Source organism: Nymphaea colorata, chromosome 6 (genome assembly GCF_008831285.2).
Source record: "Nymphaea colorata isolate Beijing-Zhang1983 chromosome 6, ASM883128v2, whole genome shotgun sequence".
NCBI classification, from domain to species: Eukaryota; Viridiplantae; Streptophyta; class Magnoliopsida; order Nymphaeales; family Nymphaeaceae; genus Nymphaea; species Nymphaea colorata.
In genome coordinates, this window is record NC_045143.1 from 9,583,781 (window position 1) to 9,601,863 (window position 18,083).

Here is an 18,083-nt window from a genome sequence, read left to right on the forward strand (position 1 = left end):
TATGCATTCAAAAGTCTGTTCCTTTAGGTTGTTTGGTAAATAAAAAATATTGTTAGTAATCTACCCCATGACTGGAACAATGGACACTTGGTGAACAACAAATTTGCACTAAACTCGCCGAGTATTACCCCTTAATATCAAAAACTCGTTCCCTGCAAATACTATTTATGACGAGCATATTAAGTGCAAGAAAAGTCTCATGTAGGAGATTATCCAGACAATTGTGGAGTAAAAGTATATTATAACTGCTTCTTAACTCTAACTAAGTCCCTTTATCAGCAATAGCAAAAGTGAAAAAACATATCTCTAACTTGAAAGCACCTTTAACTATGGTCCAAGTAAACCCTTTCTTAGCTCTAGTGGGAGGCGATACAAACTAAAAGCTTACCAAGTGCAGTTTCCGCTTTGTGAGCAGCGTTACAAAAGCATTTTTGAAAAAGTGATTTGACAAAAAAAAGTGTCACATATCACAGTTACGGATGTCAGCGGATCGGATTCAGATCAGATATATCCTTAATTATATATGTTTTTTCAGATATTAACATATTCGAATTCAGATTTCAAATAAAGAAAAGTCATACCCGAATCCGAAATCCGATTTTACAATATGAGTCTGATTTTTATATTTATATCTGAATCCCAATTTTGAACCAGATTTTGCCAATTTTCAAAATATAATAGCATTAGATACAAGATATTTGTCTAAAAATGAATCCGATTCGAATCCATATCCGAATCCAATCGGATACTTATGCATATCCGAATCTGAATCTGAAATCAATCAGATGCCATTTATTAAATCTGAATCCGATCCGATTTCTTAATCGGATATTAAATTTTTTTTCATATCTAATTTTTTCGGGTTGGTTCGGTCGAATATCCGATTTAAATCGGATATATTGACATCCCTAGTCACAATTACTCTGTTTGGCATCAACATCCAATGATTTGAGGCAGGTTCATGGAACTCTTCAACATAGTGTTTTATGAATCTACACTTAATCTTTGGGTAGAATAAGTGGACAGTAACAATTTGTTATGAGTGCCGACTAAATCCATTAGAAATGAAAGTGGATTTCATAAGGAACGCAATTTCTGTGAGGCCCAGATAATTCAAGATTTAGACTGAGGAAAAGTATTAAGAAATGCTGCATAGGCAGTATGGGAAGGAACTCTATTCAATGCTGGAATAAAAATATGGTGCTCAGAAATTGAGGTCCCATAATTGAAATAATTGAAATTCTTCTGCTCCTTTCCTTTCAGCTTTGGAATCAAATACACGCTGGAAGCAGCAGGCATGTGAAAATGAGCTGAGGCATTCTTATCTGTAAATAGTTTGATTGTTGGTTTTATCTTGTTTCTGTATATATTTCATTGTTTGTTCGTTTCCCACTCGTCTTTGATGTAGGTTAGGCGGTTAGTTTAACATTCCTGCTTTTGGTTGTACCTGTTCTATTCTTTCATGCATTGCTTCCAATACAAGGGAAGAGAGGCCGAATGCACTCGAGCAACGCAATATGTTGCTAATTGTTAGTAATGCAAACCCTGCATTCCTAATTGCATTTATGTTGCTAATTGTTAGAAATGCAAACTCTGCATTGCTAATTGCTTCTTTTTCTTTTTCCAATCATGGTGTCTTGTCTTGAGGCATCAAGTGTAGCTGACCAAATTAGTGGGTCGATGAAAGCGTGGTCATCAGTTCAATTATCATGGGCACTACTCTTTTAGACTGCAAATGGTGACACACAATACTCTCGACTTGCAAGAAGCAACCATAAATATCACCCAAGCCCGAAGCAATCCCAAACCCTAGTAGGGGCTGAGGGAAGGGGAGATGGGCATCAGCCTCTTCAGGGTATCACACTGCATCTCCTAAAACGTGTGCCAACCTAGTGCATGAAATAATAATAATAATAATGACGATAATAATAAAGAGTTGTTAGGAATTTTAGCAACTCAAGCAATGCCTATGAAATCAATTTATGAAGGTCTACATATAATGGTGCTTCATTTCCAAAACATTGCATTCTTAATTAGGTTTTGATTAAGCCAAACCAGAAAATATGGTCAAGGGCATTTTTTTCACCAAGAATTCTGGTGAATCTGGTTGAGTTTCCTAGAACACTAAATTTCAAGGTACTTTTAGTAGTGGCCAAGTGCATAAACTATATGGTAAGAGACAAAAATAAATGATAATATGCTCATGCCGTTACAACTTTAGTCAATCTCTTTTTAACAAAATTGTTAAATACGATGAGGCCAAGTGAAGTGATAACCCTATGAAACGAGACAAAGACTCGCGAGGCGAAGCGAAGCGTAAACTTCAAGACAGAACATGTGAATTATATAAAAAAAAATGAAAAACATGTCACAAATGAGCATGCAAATTAAATTAGTAAGCTATTCTACACTATTCAAATCCTGGCTAATGTAACGAAAGAAAAACTGCATTAAAATCCAACCAACTTACCTAAAATTTTATAAAAACTACTAGTAAATATCTAACTATAAATACATAGGGAATTAAGACAGCAGGACAAGTAACATGTATGCTATGTTCAAAAGTAACAACAATGGAAAATAACCCGTGCTAAAAACATCTAAGACCATGTTAAAAACCAGAACTACCTGCGAAACCTCAAAAGCAGCTCACAATGGAGTCTTGCATGGCTGAATCCTCGATTGAGATCTTGGGAAATCAACAACAAACTTTAGGACTAATGCTCAGGAATCGATTTTCATCTTGTACAGCGAGAGGAAAGAGTGTAGAAAAAATTAACAGAACGCACGGGCGCTTAATGCACTTTCTTTTCATTTTTTAAGAAAAGAACGAATGCCATACCTGAGACATGCGCCTCACGCACATACGTACGAATGATGGGAGGCATGCGCTTCAAGGCATGTGCGCTTCAGCAGAACGCCTTAAGGATTTTTGCTTCGAAAATACATCGATTGTTAGGCATTTACTTGTAGAACAGCCTTTAGTGGTCTGTCTTGGTTGGCATCATTTATTTTTAAGTCTCACTAATCTGCTATAAGCCTGGGCGTCGGGCCGAGCTGCCGCCAGGCCGGCCCCGCCCGGCCCGATTGGACCCGGGCCAGGGCTGGGAAAAACCTGGCCTGGGCCGGGCTCGGGCCCGATAGGCTGGCCCGGCGCCACTCCCGCTCCCCCTCTCCCTCCTCCTCTCTGCTCTCGCTCTCCCTCTCCGCTGCGCTCCCCCTCTCCCTCTCTGCTCCCCGTCTCCCTCTCCGCTCCCCCTCTGCTCCCCCTCTCTCTCTCCCTTCCCGTCTCCCTCTCTGCTCCCCTCTCCCCTTCTCCGCTCCCCCTCCTCCGTGTCCCTCCCCCTCCTCCTCCATCGCCGTTGCTGCAGCCGAAGGGTGGGGGGAAAGGGGATCGGCTCCGTCGCCGTTGCTGCAACCGAAGGACGACAAGAGGGCGGGGAAAGGAGGTCGGGAGACTCGGGAGGGCGGGGGAAAGGGGCTAGGAGGGCGGGCCGGGCCGGGCCGGGCCCAGGCCGAGACCCAGGCTATCTGGCCAGGCCCGGGCAGGGCTGCCCAACGGGCTGGATCGGGCCAACCCTTGCCGGGCTAACCCTTGCCGGGCCTGCCCAGCCCAAGTGTTGATATTAAGATTTGAAGTGTCATTATGGCAGCCAAATTGTTCGGTTCTTGTCCTCTTTTTCTCTATGTTTTTTATTCTAAGCTATATTGCTTTTTTAGGCTTTTAACTTTTTATTGGAACTAATAGATATTATATTTCAATCAATAGACGGACAACAGCCTCCCACTAGCATATCCTTTATTTGAACTTTCTAATTTGTTACCTATAGGTGCAAATTTAATTGTGGAATAACCATACTCAGCGACGGAAGTTACGGGTGCCACATTGAGCTGTTACAAAAGCTGGTGAGGCAAAAAGAGATGTTTTAATTTTCTTCTTGTTCATACCCCTTTTGAGGTGAAGAACAACAAAAGGCATCTCGCTGTTCAAGGTTATGAAACAGCACCAAATAATCATTCAATTAGTAATGAAACACTAATTCTAGTATTTTTCTCTCTCTCCTTTTCTCTCCTTTTCTCTTTCTCTCCAATATTTTTGTCATGGTAGTAATGAAACACTAATTCTAGTTCATGAATATGTTTCAATTTTGAGGCAGGTTCATGGAACAGTAGTATATAATCATTCAATTAGCCAAAATAACTTCAAGTGAGTAGTTTGGTAACATGGTTACTCAACAGGTGTTTTATGAATATGCCCCACAGATTAAGCTAGATTCATAAAACATTAGTTTTAATATTACATGAATCTGCCCCCATTTTTAAGACACCCAGTGTTCCTGCTGCCGAATAATCCCAAAAGGCCTCAACTCTCCACACTTTTCTGCATTTCCCACTTGTCCCCTTCCTTGTCTTGTTGACTGCTGAGGAGAAATTGAATGCTTGTTTGCAATAAAGCACTTCTCAATAGTAAAACTAACAACTCCATTATACAAATGCAAAACTTTGAAAAATAGAATACTTAAAAAAAAACAAAAGATGAAACCAAAACACCTGCCACTGCCACTGTCCCATCTCAAAAAAAAAAAAATGCCCATCACGTGTCATGGGCTGTAAATTTAAGGCTTACAAGGAACTTGCGAGAGGTACACCATTTAGCGACAAAAACTGGTTATGTGCACAAAATATTATTTAGGGGGGGGGGGGGTATGCAATGACAAAAATACCACAAATTAAAAAGTGAAAAGAACTTTTTTGAAGGATAAAAAGTATTACAAAAAAGTTAAAAGTTTAAAAATGTACATTTTGTTATAAAAAATTCTAAAATACCTGAACCCCACATTTTTTTTCTTTCCGTATATATATTTGTATCCTGCGTACACACAACTCATGCCTTCGTGAGGGACCATTCAGTTGAATGATCAGTCCCAATAATGGATCGACTTCACTGGCTTGCGCCTAACCTTCACTTTATAGGGGCTAAAAACGATTCAAGTTTAACCTCATATTTGTTTTACAAATCAAAAACCTGCACCAAATAAGATCTGTTAGGTGTTAATTAATGCATCAATTCGAGTGTGCCTAACCTTCACTTTGTAGAGACAAAAAACAATTCAACTTTAACCTCACAGTAGCGGAGCTATTTGTTGGCTGGGGTGGCTGCCGCCCACACCAGCCCATCAAAAACTTCATTATAATGTGTTAACCTTACATTGTTATGACTTTAAATATGGAGTGACCACACCAAAGTTGTGTCACCTACACAAGTGCCCTACTGATGGAAAATCTTGGCTCCCCCACTGCCTCACATTTGTTTTACCAATAAAAATGTGCACCAAATAAGATTTGTTAGGTAATGATTAATGCATCAATTCGGGTGAGCAATTGATGTTTGACAATTTCAATTTATCAATGACCTCGGGGCCAAGCTTACTGAAAATAGACAAGGGCAAGCTGAGAAGTGGGTCCATATTTAGAGGAGTGAGATCCTTCACTGCCTACATCATCAACAACTTAGGACATATAAACTTTTGGTTGATGCTCTTTCTTGTTTGCTTTTGTGCATGACTCAACCAAATTTTGTGTGGAAGGGTATTTTTACTTTGAAAATAAAAGGTACACAATTTGGCCTTTCAATTCTTACACTCCTACATGTTTATTTGGAAGTTTGTAATGGTTGCTAAATTGTCTTTTATCAACTGGGATTAAATTGCTGCTCATGCTTCTCTTAAAAGGTGTGAAATGAGCTCAATTTTGAAATGCTGTGGGAAATAGTGACCTTTTTGTAAGCATTATCTTGATATATTCTTATCTTTGAATTGTGGAAACTAAAAACTGAAGTCTTTAATTCTTTCTTTAGCTTGAAAGGATTATAGCAAAAAGTCCTCAGGTTATAAAGCTAGAAAAGGATACGGTCGTTAGCTTCTTAGGACAGGACCATAGCATACCTTTGAAGATTGTTCCCAAACAAAAGGTTGCCCTTTTGAAATTTGAAATTTTATATGAAAAATGGATTTTAATTCGCAAATCCGATTTTTGAGTAAGGCGCACTTCTGATAAGTTTTGCTTGCATACCCCTTTTTACTTGATGATATACCCTTAGTTTTACAAATTTTTTCATGTGCAAACTCATGATAGAAGTGTTTCTCTTCCTTAACTTAAAGGAAAGATGCATTAGATTGTATAATTTTCATTTGTGCAGATTGGCCTCTTAACTTTTTTCTTTTCTTTTTTGTTTTTCCTTCTTTTGTCTATCAAAGTAAAATTGTCCTTTTTTCCCCCTCGTCTGTCCCGTCCATTTGTGGCATTATAAAGGCAATGCAAGTTCTTAGCCATCACATGTTTGTCTTCTATCAAATTAAGCAGCCATATTTTTTTAAATTACCTAGCTTAAGTTGAACTGGAGCACCCCCAGGGGGTAGCACCCTGGGAGGCAAGGTGGTCCACCTCGAAGAGATCTGATGTTTAAATCCCATGGTGGTTGTCATGACTCAGTATGTTTCTTCCTTGAACCGTAATAGGTATCAAAGTAAGCTCTGTGAATAGTGTTGAGCATGGGGAGAGGTAGTGGCTTCTCTTCCGAGTAGTGGAAAGAACTGCTCACCTTGAAAGAACAAAAGTTGAGTCAAAGTCATCAAAATTGTTTTAGCCTTCAACAAAACCATGGACAGACTTACTACTTTTTTGGCCATGAACTTTTTGACCTCTCCTAGTTGGCTAGGTTGTGAAGAGGATAGTTTTCAACTTTGCCTTCTTTTCAAGGGTACCTTTGGTTTTTTTTTTTTGAAAGTTTTTCTTTATATCCTCTAAGAAGGGGCAGGATGCAAGATCTTGCACAATCCTCTAAGAATGGGACAGCATAGCAATAATTCTCATTTAGTATATAACTTCTTTAATCACATGATGCTGATGGGGTCAAGAAATTTGTCCCCATTATCACCAACAAACGCGGAAGAGCTGTCCGATTAACCATCTTTGGCAATGAATAGTCCTTCATTTAGGCTCCACTTGGTTTGGAATCTACTTTCGAAATTGCTGTACATTCTAGAACCAAATTATGTATTTTAACCTTTTGAAAATAATGAGCTTTGCATGTCTGGCAAACCTTCAATTAACTATATGTAGGCTTTAGAATGCTCTAAAGGCTTCAACATTTTCACATCAAGAAAGATACCTTGTGCTAGTCCCTGTTGCTGATTTTGATCAAGCAAGTGGATAGCAAGGATGTGAAAATCAGCAAGCTTTTGGATATGGAAAGCAAAGAAACAACCAATCTTGTATAAGTAAGGCTGATAAACCCACAGCGTCATGCATGGAGATCACGTCTATGTTGTTATACTTCAGTTTCAAAAGTATCCTTCCTCTTATATTTATATCTAAAGCCGTCCTCATGAGGTTTATGGTAATTATATATATATGATACTTGGCGATTTCCTGTGACCACTTTAAAGAATTAAATACGGATTTGTTTTGTTAAAGCAAATTAAGATTACTATATTATATAATTTGTTTGGGTTAAAGTGTAGGATGAATTTCAAAAACTTGAAAAGTGAATGATATAGAACTTGGAATGTAGCCAATAAAGATGTCGAACCCTAGGGAAGAATCTCTTTCATTCATTATTTTGTTTTATAATTAAAAACTTAACAACGACGACAATCTTACCTTTCACCTCCATAATGTGAAACATCAACAGAAGGAGTGTTGCTGATCATGTGTATGCACGTGGGTGACGTTTCTCATGCAAAGCTGAGACACCAAGCGGCGATCTGGTTAATTGATACAAGCCAGGGCTGCTGGGACACTTGTACATGGAAATCAATAGGGACGGAGTTAAAAATTTCTGGTTTTCAACATGTAAATGAGAAAATTGCCGTGATGTGTCAATATAAAGATAAGTATTTTTTGTGGCTCAGTTTGGAAGACTACCCACTTGTTGCCTACACCTGCCTTAGTCCCTAAACTTAGGTGGGTGCGGGAGCCACCGGTTCTCTCTCTCTCTATGTGGACTATATGTGAATAAAACATACATATGTAGGCCCGTTTTCAGAGAACATGTTTAGTACAAATTATTTCACATTTGACCAGAACCAAGAAAATAATGCAGTCTGATAATGCATCTAAAGATGCAGACACATCCAGTGGTACCTACATGACATGTATTTCCTTCAAAAAAAAAAATAATAAAGGGCAAAAAAAGGACTATGGAAAGATGAAAGAGTAAGAGAATCATCAACGAATATCTTTGCACCGAAATATAATTATTTATCTGTTATATCATATACCACAACAGGCCCAAGCCTTAACAATAGCAACTGACATTAAAGAAGTAAAAAGAGCCACCACCCAATGGGTAAAAGTAAAAGTTACTCTACGGACATAACATACTAATCTTCCCCAATAGTTTGTAGTACTAATAAGAAGATTTGGCACCTTGTTAATGGTTTTAATGAGTATGAGATAACAATAAGAGTATAAAATAATGAGTATGAGATAATGATAGGAATATGAGGTAATGGGTATGAAATAACCATATGAGTGGGACAAAAAAAGAGGACGTTTCTTTGCCACTTATTGGTTTTAATGACTTGTATATACATCGAATCCTAAAAACCTTAGGTCACCAACTGACAGCATCACAAGGTCTATGCACCAAATTTTCGTGCATAGGCCAGTATATAACCCGCTTCGTTCAAAATGTTGTGAGACAGTTCGGTGCAGCATTAGAGCGTTGAGAGGACCTTCCATTATAATGAGAGGACCGGCAAGGACACACCCATGCCACACGTCCGATGTACCACTTACTATGCGCAAAATAAATGCTGAGTAACCAAATAGGGAGACCGATAACTGCAAAAAGCAACTAAGTAATAAGTCTACCCGCAAGATAAGTGCTCTCGTGTTTATAGTTTCCCATAGCCATGGATGGATTTGGGCATATAGGAAGGCAGCTACCTAGGCATATGTCTCAAGCAAGGTTTGCTTTTAATATATATATAGTGTCAGAAACCAATCACTGCGTAATATTGCTTTACTCCTGCTGTAAAGTTACTAAATACGGAGACTCGTTCATGATTGGACGCCACTCCAGACAAGTTGGAGGCACTTTATAAGCCAAGCGCGCATGAAGTGGTTTTAGATCATGTTCTCGATGTATGCAATGTGAGTCGTTTATCATCACAGAGTACTTTACTCGATCTAACTTTAACAATCTCAAAACTAGTCCATCCTGGGCTTCGTTTATCTAAATGATTGAGCATTTTGCAGTCAATCCATGCACATTCCCTCAATGGGATGAATGAAGCCCTTCACTGTAGCAAAAATGAATAATTGGTTGCATGATTAATTGTATGACAGCTGAATGATGCTCACTCATTATCAACCTCACTGATTACGCTTGAATTATATATTCAGAATAAAAACTTATTTAACTGTTCGCATGTTTTCCCAAAGATATAAAAGCCAAATGAAGCGGGATGTATTTAATTTCTTATCAACTGCCAATTGAAATACAGCTTGTCCTAAGATTGTTGATCCCTTTATTAGATAATGCGAGTGCACAAACTCAAGGGCCAAAATATATAACCAACCACCTGATCCTTGTAATTGGCGTCCAAATCCTTAAGGAGTGCTTGATTAACCAGATTTGAAATCCATATATCTGTGTGGAACAGATGTGGCCTACTTTTGTTGATGTGAGAAAGATCAATAGTAAAAATCACTTAAAATTCTTATTTTACTTCTTTGCATTAAGAAAAGATTGGATGTAAATCCAAGGTAGAAGGGTTTGGTCTCAACTTAAATCTGCAATTCTTAAATCTTGACGATCTCAAATCGAAAGCTATCAAATGCCACCTTAATATGCTGAGTGGGGTATTTTTCCTTTTTATTGAAGGTCCTTTTTCGTTTTATATAAAGGTATTTTTGTCATTCGCTAGTTATTTTCCAGTTTTTTGTGTTTTATATAAATGTATTTTTGTCTTTCACAACCCATGTGCATGTACAAGGGTGTGTAATAACAAAAAAAAAGGTGTGTTATAACCAAAACACCCGGATAAAATTAAAAAAATGAGAGATTTCTAAACAGATGAAAAGGGTATTTTAAAAAGTCTAATGTACGTATCTTTATAAAAAAAAATTCAAAAATACCCCAAACCCCTTATTAGTGTATACTTGTTAGGCCCCCAACTCCATCTCCCCTTCCAATGGTGTACCCATTATTTATAATTGATTATGAAATGAAGGCATTTCTTTTGACTTGTCAATCTATACACTTCCTTTCCTTTTCCAAATCCCATATGGGTAATAACAATACAAACTCCCATACCAACAAATTATCAGTTTTTCTTTTTCACTCAGACAAGCGAATGAGTCTTTTCATTGGACAGCCATGCAGTGCCCTAACCATGATTAATTGTTAATCTATTGAGATGCTTGCAATACTTCCAACTTCGAGTCAGAACGCAATGGAGTATGGTAAGACTAAAACTTATAGATTGTTAAATTATCTGTCTCCCTCTTACACACACACACGTAACCAGGAAGACGATTATAAATATGTGCATTAGATTCTATTATATCTCTCATTCATTCATCAAACAAGCAAAACCCATTAGAAATCAAGTTAAGCCATGGAAGAAACTCTTGCCTTTCTCCTACTCACAGTCTCCACTTTCTTATGCTCCTTTATCATTAAGTTTCTCATGGTTTCTCTTCTGTCTAAGTCTTCTAAGTCCTCTTCCCATCCCACATATGGCCCAAAATGCTACCCTATAATCGGTTCTGCTCTTTCCTTCTACGCCAACATCCACCGTCTCCCCGAATACAACACAGAGATCTTACGTGAATCTCCAACCCACACCGTCGTCCTCATCCGCCCCATCGGTGGCTCGAAGACTGTCATGACCGCCAACCCCGACAACGTCGAGCACATCCTCAAGACGAAGTTCCATGCCTACCCTAAAGGCCCTACCACCCATTTCTTGCTCTACGACCTCCTTGGCAATGGCATCTTCAATGCCGACGGCGAGACCTGGAAGGTGCAGCGCAAGATATCCAGCCACGAGTTCAACACCCGATCCCTCCGCAAATTCGTCAACACTGCCGTGAATTCGGAGATCTCCAGTCGCCTCCTGCCGCTTCTCCATTCGGCTGCCGCCGGAAAGACGACGTTAGATCTCCAGGACGTGCTCCAACGATTTGCGTTCGATAACATCTGCAAGGTCGCTTTCGGCTCAGATCCCGGGTGCCTTGATCCCGCCCTCCCTCCTTCCGAATTCACATCAGCGTTCAACCTTGCAGTAAGCATCACAAGCGATCGCTTTAAAACGCTGTTTCCAGTAGTTTGGATGATCAAGCGCGCATTGGGAGTTGGGCCTGAGAGGAAGCTCAGGGATGCCATTCGCGTTGTTGATGAGTATGCGAGGAATCTGATTCGAGAGAGGAGAAGTCAACCGATCTCTTCGACGGAAGATTTGGACCTCCTGTCGAGATTTATGAGCACCGGTAACGTTGATGAGGACTTTCTCCGAGACATAGTGATCAGCTTCCTGCTCGCCGGCATGGACACGACCTCAGCTGCACTGACATGGTTCTTCTGGCTGCTCTCCGAAAACGAACGCGTGGAAGAGAAGATCCTGAAGGAGATTGCCAACGTGAAGGAAGGAGTGGGATTCGACGAAGCAAAGGACCTGGTTTACTTGCATGCAGCACTCTGCGAGGCGATGAGATTGTACCCGCCGGTGCCGATCGATAGCAAGCATGCGGCAGAAGACGATGTTCTCCCGGACGGAACTGTGGTGGAGAAAGGGGCGAGGGTGATCTACCACCCTTACGGCATGGGGAGGATGGAATCGCTGTGGGGGAAGGACTGGTCGGAGTTCCGGCCGGAGAGATGGCTGCAGAGAGACGAGAATGTGGAAGGGAAGATAAAGTTTGTGCCGGAAGATCCATACAAGTATCCGGTGTTCCAGGCAGGGCCGAGGGTGTGCTTGGGGAAGGAAATGGCCTTCATTCAGATGAAGAGCATCGTCATCAGCGTTCTCTGCCGCTTCACAGTTGTGCCGGCGGTGGCTGACTTCCAGCCAGTGTTTGAGCTCAGCTTGACGTCCAAGATGAAGGGCGGATTTCCGGTGCGGATTGAAGAGAGGAAGGAGTGTGCAATTGCCGAAGAATGAGGCGCAAGTACGTCTATCGACTGGACTGTAAAAGTAAAGTTCATTTGCTACATGATTCTTACTTAACTAGCGTAAATGTTGAAGTGTGAGAATTTAGCTGCCTGCTTGCTTTGCCGAGGCAGAAATAAAGAATTTTTTTTTTTTTGTCTTTTTCTTTTGTTGTTTGGCTTTCCTTATTGGGATTACTTTATACATAGAATTAGGTTCATTGTAAAAATTAATTTAAATGGTGAATACTGTTTTCGTTTTCACTGCTTTACAACAAAATTTCAGTTTTGCTAGTACCCGGCTGCTATAATTACTAGACAGTGGTAGAGTCATTTTTTTTTTGTTAAAATATTTAAATTTCAATTTTTAAGAAGCATTTCTACGTAAAAACAGTAAAAAATGAACTATCAATAATTAAATAAAACAATTTTATGAGCGGGTGCGAGTAATTGCTCACATCAACCACAATATAGCTCTGCCAATCCTTGCTGTTGAGATATTGTGAGCTAAGTAAATTTGTGTTGTTTTTGGAAGTGGCCACGATAGGAAGGAACATTCACGTTTTTCAGCATTTTAATAAATAAATATGTGTTGGTAGTATTATAATCAGTTTCCTTCAAGTCATAAGCATAATCATCAAAATGGACAAAATAATACTAGATCAAGAACCCTCATAGAAGTGCCAGCTTGATTGTTTTGTCTATTCTGATCACTACACAGATGACCAAAACTAGCGTTATCTCTCCCTTCCTCTCATATATATATATATATATATATATTCTGCTTATTTACAATTACAGCTTCATCATGAAGAGTGTCAAATCCATAATGATGGATGGTTGACAGAAAAACAACTAGAAAAATGTGATAGATATTATTGTTATGTATTATTAGTTTACACTTTTGTGTCTTTGTTCTGCTCTCAATCATCCATAAGGTTAGATTAAACGGTTCTCATAAATAAGCCGATAGAGTCCCCATTGAGTACTTAGTCTATATATATCTATTGCTTTATTGCATTCTTGAATTGACTGTTCATGCCAACGAAATGTACTGCTTTTGTGTTTTAAGTTCACAATTCCATTACTGGGTATCCAAATCTAAGTACTCCATCTACAGCTCTAAGGCTAATCTAATATCAATCTATTAAGCTGAATTTAGAGAACTTAAAATGCAAAAAATCTTGCTTGCGATTACACAAGCAATTTGGCACATCCTTTTTCTATTGAGGTCCTTATCAAAGTATGAAACAAGTAGTTTCGGCAGAGAATCAAAGTATTTTTTATTTATTTATTTTTTTTCCATCTTCTAACAGATCTCCAGCATTATCTTCAAAAGAAGAGAGAGATCGTGGTAAATGAAAAACAAGTAATTAAATTGCTTGCCATTTAGATGCTCTAGATGAAAGAAAACTAGTGGACGGTTAATTAACCTTAAAAGTATAATTATATTTATAAAATAGATCTAGGTTCTATTTATAAAGCAGGTCTACTATTGACAATTCAATTCAACAGCTAATTTTCATGTCCATAGTTTGTGCAAACTACTTTAATCTCTAAGGAGGCACTCAATGTTTAAATGCATACTGCTAGCATCGTTTATATATTTGAAAGCAAAGTATTTAACTCTTAATCCAATATTTAATTGCCACTCTAACTAGATTTTATTGATAGATCTATCTTTTTAATGCACATTCCTCTCTAACCTCACTTAGCTTCAGATGAATCCAGCCCATTAATTAATGCACCGCACAAGAGAGAGTGAGAGAGAGAAAGGGAGGGACATGATCAGCCGACTTATCCAGCAACTAACCACTACGTACCACTTCGAACAAGAGAAGTGTCCACAACGAATCAAACAAGAGACACACCCATAACGTGGTAGATTGTCTATATATATATATATATATGATAGAGAAAGAGAGACTGAGGAAGGGGAAAATTTATAATGTCTATGTGAATCGAACTAGACAAGCTCTTTACCTGCCATTGAACCCAACCAGCTGTTATACTAAACTCTTTGATGCAGATTAGGAGAGAGAGGGAAAACGATAGAGCCAGCCTGAAAACCATAGGATATATCACTAAGCTCTACCCAATATGTACTTCTTGCTCGCGTGTTGATAAAAGGGTACAAAACAATGACTTTCCACGAGCTCACCCTTCCCAGCACTACTTTATAAAGAGATTTTATGCACAGGGGATGTTTCATGTAAATTAAATTAAGCAAAACAAGGAAAAAGGAAAAAGCCAGGGGTACATCAATAATTGACATGATTTTCCATGGAAGGCACGTGTCGTTTTGAATAAAAGATGAAGAGAGAACGCACGGGAAGTCGTAAGTAGCCATGATTCTTAATTGTCACAGCGGCCCTTGCATTAATCTGCTGCCTGCCTAAAGGGTTCCTCAATTTCTTCTGTGGAGGTGGAAGAGAAGACATGTCTCTTATTTTCCACCATCAGACAACGGCATTTTCAATTGCCAATATGATTTAGGCAAATCCCATAATCACAGTATCTGCACGAGGAACGTCCGCTTATGAATTCAGTGAAGCACATGAGAGATCTAGGAATTTCCTTAGCTTCATCTACACTCAATTCTATCAAGTTTGCATACACTTCCATTCAGTGGGGAGCCACGCTTCAGTGCTTGTGGAACGGTCTGAGCTTGGGAGCCAGGAATTTTTCCTGGCAGGGACAGAATATAGTTCCAAAATTTTAACTGTGGCAGAATTATATTTTTTTAATTTTTTATATAAATTAAAGTATTTTGAATTCTCATATAAAAATTTGATTTTTTTTTTTTAATCTGAGGAGGGGCCATGGCCCCTGCCGACCCTCCCCTACCTCCACCCCTCGGACTCCAGACACACATAATTAAGAAAAATGTACAGTTTGAGGCCTAATATATGGAAAGAGTACATATATTAAAAAGAAAAATGAAAAATCTCAAAGGAGCATAATATATCTTTCAGAATAATCACAGGTGGAAAAAACAAAAGGGGGGTTGGGGTATTTTCAAAATTTTTTATAACAAAATGTACATTTTAGACATTAAACTTTTTCATAATCCCTTTTTGTCCTTTTAAAAAACTCCTTTTTTTGTTTTTTTACCTAAACAGGGGTATTTTGATTATTACACACCTCTATGCATAATTTTCGGTGGTATGAAAATGTTAACCCATAACCTGTCACCAATGATGTTGACAGAGAAAGCATTGTGAAGATTGAGGACACGCTGGTCACTTATTGTTAACCAAACCTGAATGGTTATATGTCGTGCATGAAAATTTTGTGTGCTTTAATGGTTAGTGACAAAAATGCTCTTATTTGACAAAAAAAAAAAGTGAAAAGACTCAAAAGGAAATGTTGTTTGCAATTTCAAAAATGTCCCTTTTTTCTTTTGGCGTATGGTTGTTGCTTACACCCCGAGTGGCGCACACAACTCAAACTCGTGCAAAGTAGGAGAAGGAAATCGATCTTATGCATCAAGGCAAGAATCTTAGCTGGCAGTGACAAAATATTATCAAGACAATTAGAAAGCAATTAGTCTTCTCCCATGAGAAGCTCGAGCCCAAACCAACAGGAAAGAGATAAAGTTAAGGAAGGAGCCAAACCTAAGACTGGATATGGAATGCAAACCAAAACGTACTGTGGCTCCATTGAGCAAGTCGGTAAAGAAAATGTAACGAGCATTACATAAATAAGATGCATTGCTTCGAGGCTCCATGAATCGAAGAAGAGAGGAGTGGTGAGCCAATATCCATGGATGCAACTCATATTGTTAAAGCAAACCATGTACATGGATCTTTTGATGTTTGGTATTCATTTTTCTTCCTTCTTATCATTCTTTTTCATGGTATCAGAGCCAACATTAATGGTAGTACCCATCTCAGCCATTCAATGGGATGCATTTGGTCACTCTTTTCTGTCAAGTTGAATTACAACAATTATACAAGTGGCAAAAGGAATCTATTATCTTCAGTTAGGATCTTTTAAAGTCGAATAAAAGTAGAGTCGACTCTTAGACAAATAATTCATCAAAAAAGTTCTCGAGAAACCTTGCAATTCCTTGCGAAGTCATCTGCTTCTAAAAAAAGATATGAACAAGAAATTTTATTGAGGTTCGGTGCTGAAATCACCTACGTCCTCAAAGTATCTCTATTCTCTTCAAAATATTACGAGAGATAGAGGTTCCTATTTAAAGAGAACAAAGCACAATCTTCAACTCCTAAAGTCGTGTAGTTGATATACAACTTCTTTCGTTTAAGATATTGCTTCCTATTTTATCTCTTTCCTTAGATAAAGAGATTTGGACGTCATACTCTTCTTCAGCAACTCCTGATTTTTTGGCAACTGATTCACCGCATCTTCTCATTTCTTGGTAACAAATTTATCAGATTTGTCCAACTTATGCGCATGATCATCATTTCCCGCATGAATTGATTCTCTAACAGCCCTCCTCAAGATGAACGCACAGTTTTTGAAGTTGAGCTTAGTGCAAATAAAAGCATGACGTCTTTGGCTAAGGGCTTAGTGAATATATCTGCAATCTCATCTCGAGTAGAAATGTAGCTAATTGTGAATTCCTTCCCTACTAATTTATCTCGAACAAAATGTAGGTCTATTTCTATGTGTTCGCCTTTGTTATGAAACACTGGATGTGATGCGAAGCAAGTGGATCCAATATTGTCGCACCATATATTCATTGTGCTACAATTCAGTACATTAAGTTCTTTGAGTAGGAATTATAACCAAGTTATTTCTGCAATCATGTTTGGCAGGGCACGATATTCTGATTTTGTACTCGACCTTGAAACCGTGGATTGTTTTTTCGCACTCCCAGATATAAGATTTGGTCCAATGAAAACAACATATCCCGTAGTGGACTTTCGATCAGTTGGATCTCTTGCCCAGTCTGCGTCAGAATAGACATTTATGGAATAATCTTGTCCTCTTCATATAACAAAACCATAATCAATAGTTCCCTTTAAGTATCGTAGAATTCTCTTAACTACTTTCCAATGTTCGTTATTCGGAGCATGCATAAATTGACAGACTTTGTTTACTGCAAAGGAAACGTTAGATCTATTAAGAGTAACGTACTGAAGTGCTCTCACAATGCCTCTAAAGTTGAAACCCATAAGCAAGGAGTTTTATTATCCTAACAAAAGTATATTGGAGATTTATTGAGAGTAACAAAATTACTTGATGCCAAAATTGCTAACTCTCCCATGGCTGCATATAAGATCTTGCACTTTTCTTGGAGAATTTCCAGCTATAATGATATCATATACATATATAAGAATATAAACTACATAATTCTCTTGTCTTAAAATGAAGAGAGAATTGTCGGTTTGCGCACCTTTGAATATCATTTGTTGAAGAAAAAGGTTGAGTCCTCAAACCATGCTCTTGGTGCTTGTTTGAGTTCATAGAGGGCTCGCTGTAGCTTGCAGGCATAGTTTGGAAATGTTGGATCTTCAAATTCTTGTGGTTGATCCATATAACCATCCTCATTGATATGTCCATGAAGGCATTTTGTACGTCAAGCTGCCTTAAGCACCAATTTTGCGTGATACCAAGGGAAATAATAGTTCTGGTTATGGTTGGTTTAACTACACGACTAAAAGTCCCGAAATAATCTACTTCTTGTTGGCTATATCCCTCCGCAACCAACCTCGCTTTGTATCTTTCTAAACTTCCATATGCTTTGTGCTTTATCTTGTAAACTCATTTGCGTCCAACAATATGTTGTTATCAATGGACTTCATTGATGCAATGCCCCGAGCTGAAGGGAAAGAGGCGGTATTGGTCGTGGTAGACAGATTAACAAAGTACAGCCATTTCGTGGCACTACCAAGGAACTACCATGGGCCAATGGTCGCTAATGTTTACCAAGATCACGTGGGAAAGCTGTATG

General features: G+C 38.6%; 1 protein-coding gene across 1 annotated transcript; it reads left to right on the forward strand.

Moving 5' to 3' along the window:
* Nucleotides 1-10,566: 10,566 nt before the first annotated feature.
* LOC116256330 (cytochrome P450 94A2-like) lies at nt 10,567-12,424 on the forward strand. Its single transcript, XM_031632671.2, has one exon. It carries the CDS (start codon nt 10,629-10,631, stop codon nt 12,171-12,173), a length of 1,545 nt encoding a protein of 514 aa, XP_031488531.1. The 5' UTR covers nt 10,567-10,628; the 3' UTR covers nt 12,174-12,424.
* The last annotated feature ends 5,659 nt before the right edge of the window (nt 12,425-18,083 follow it).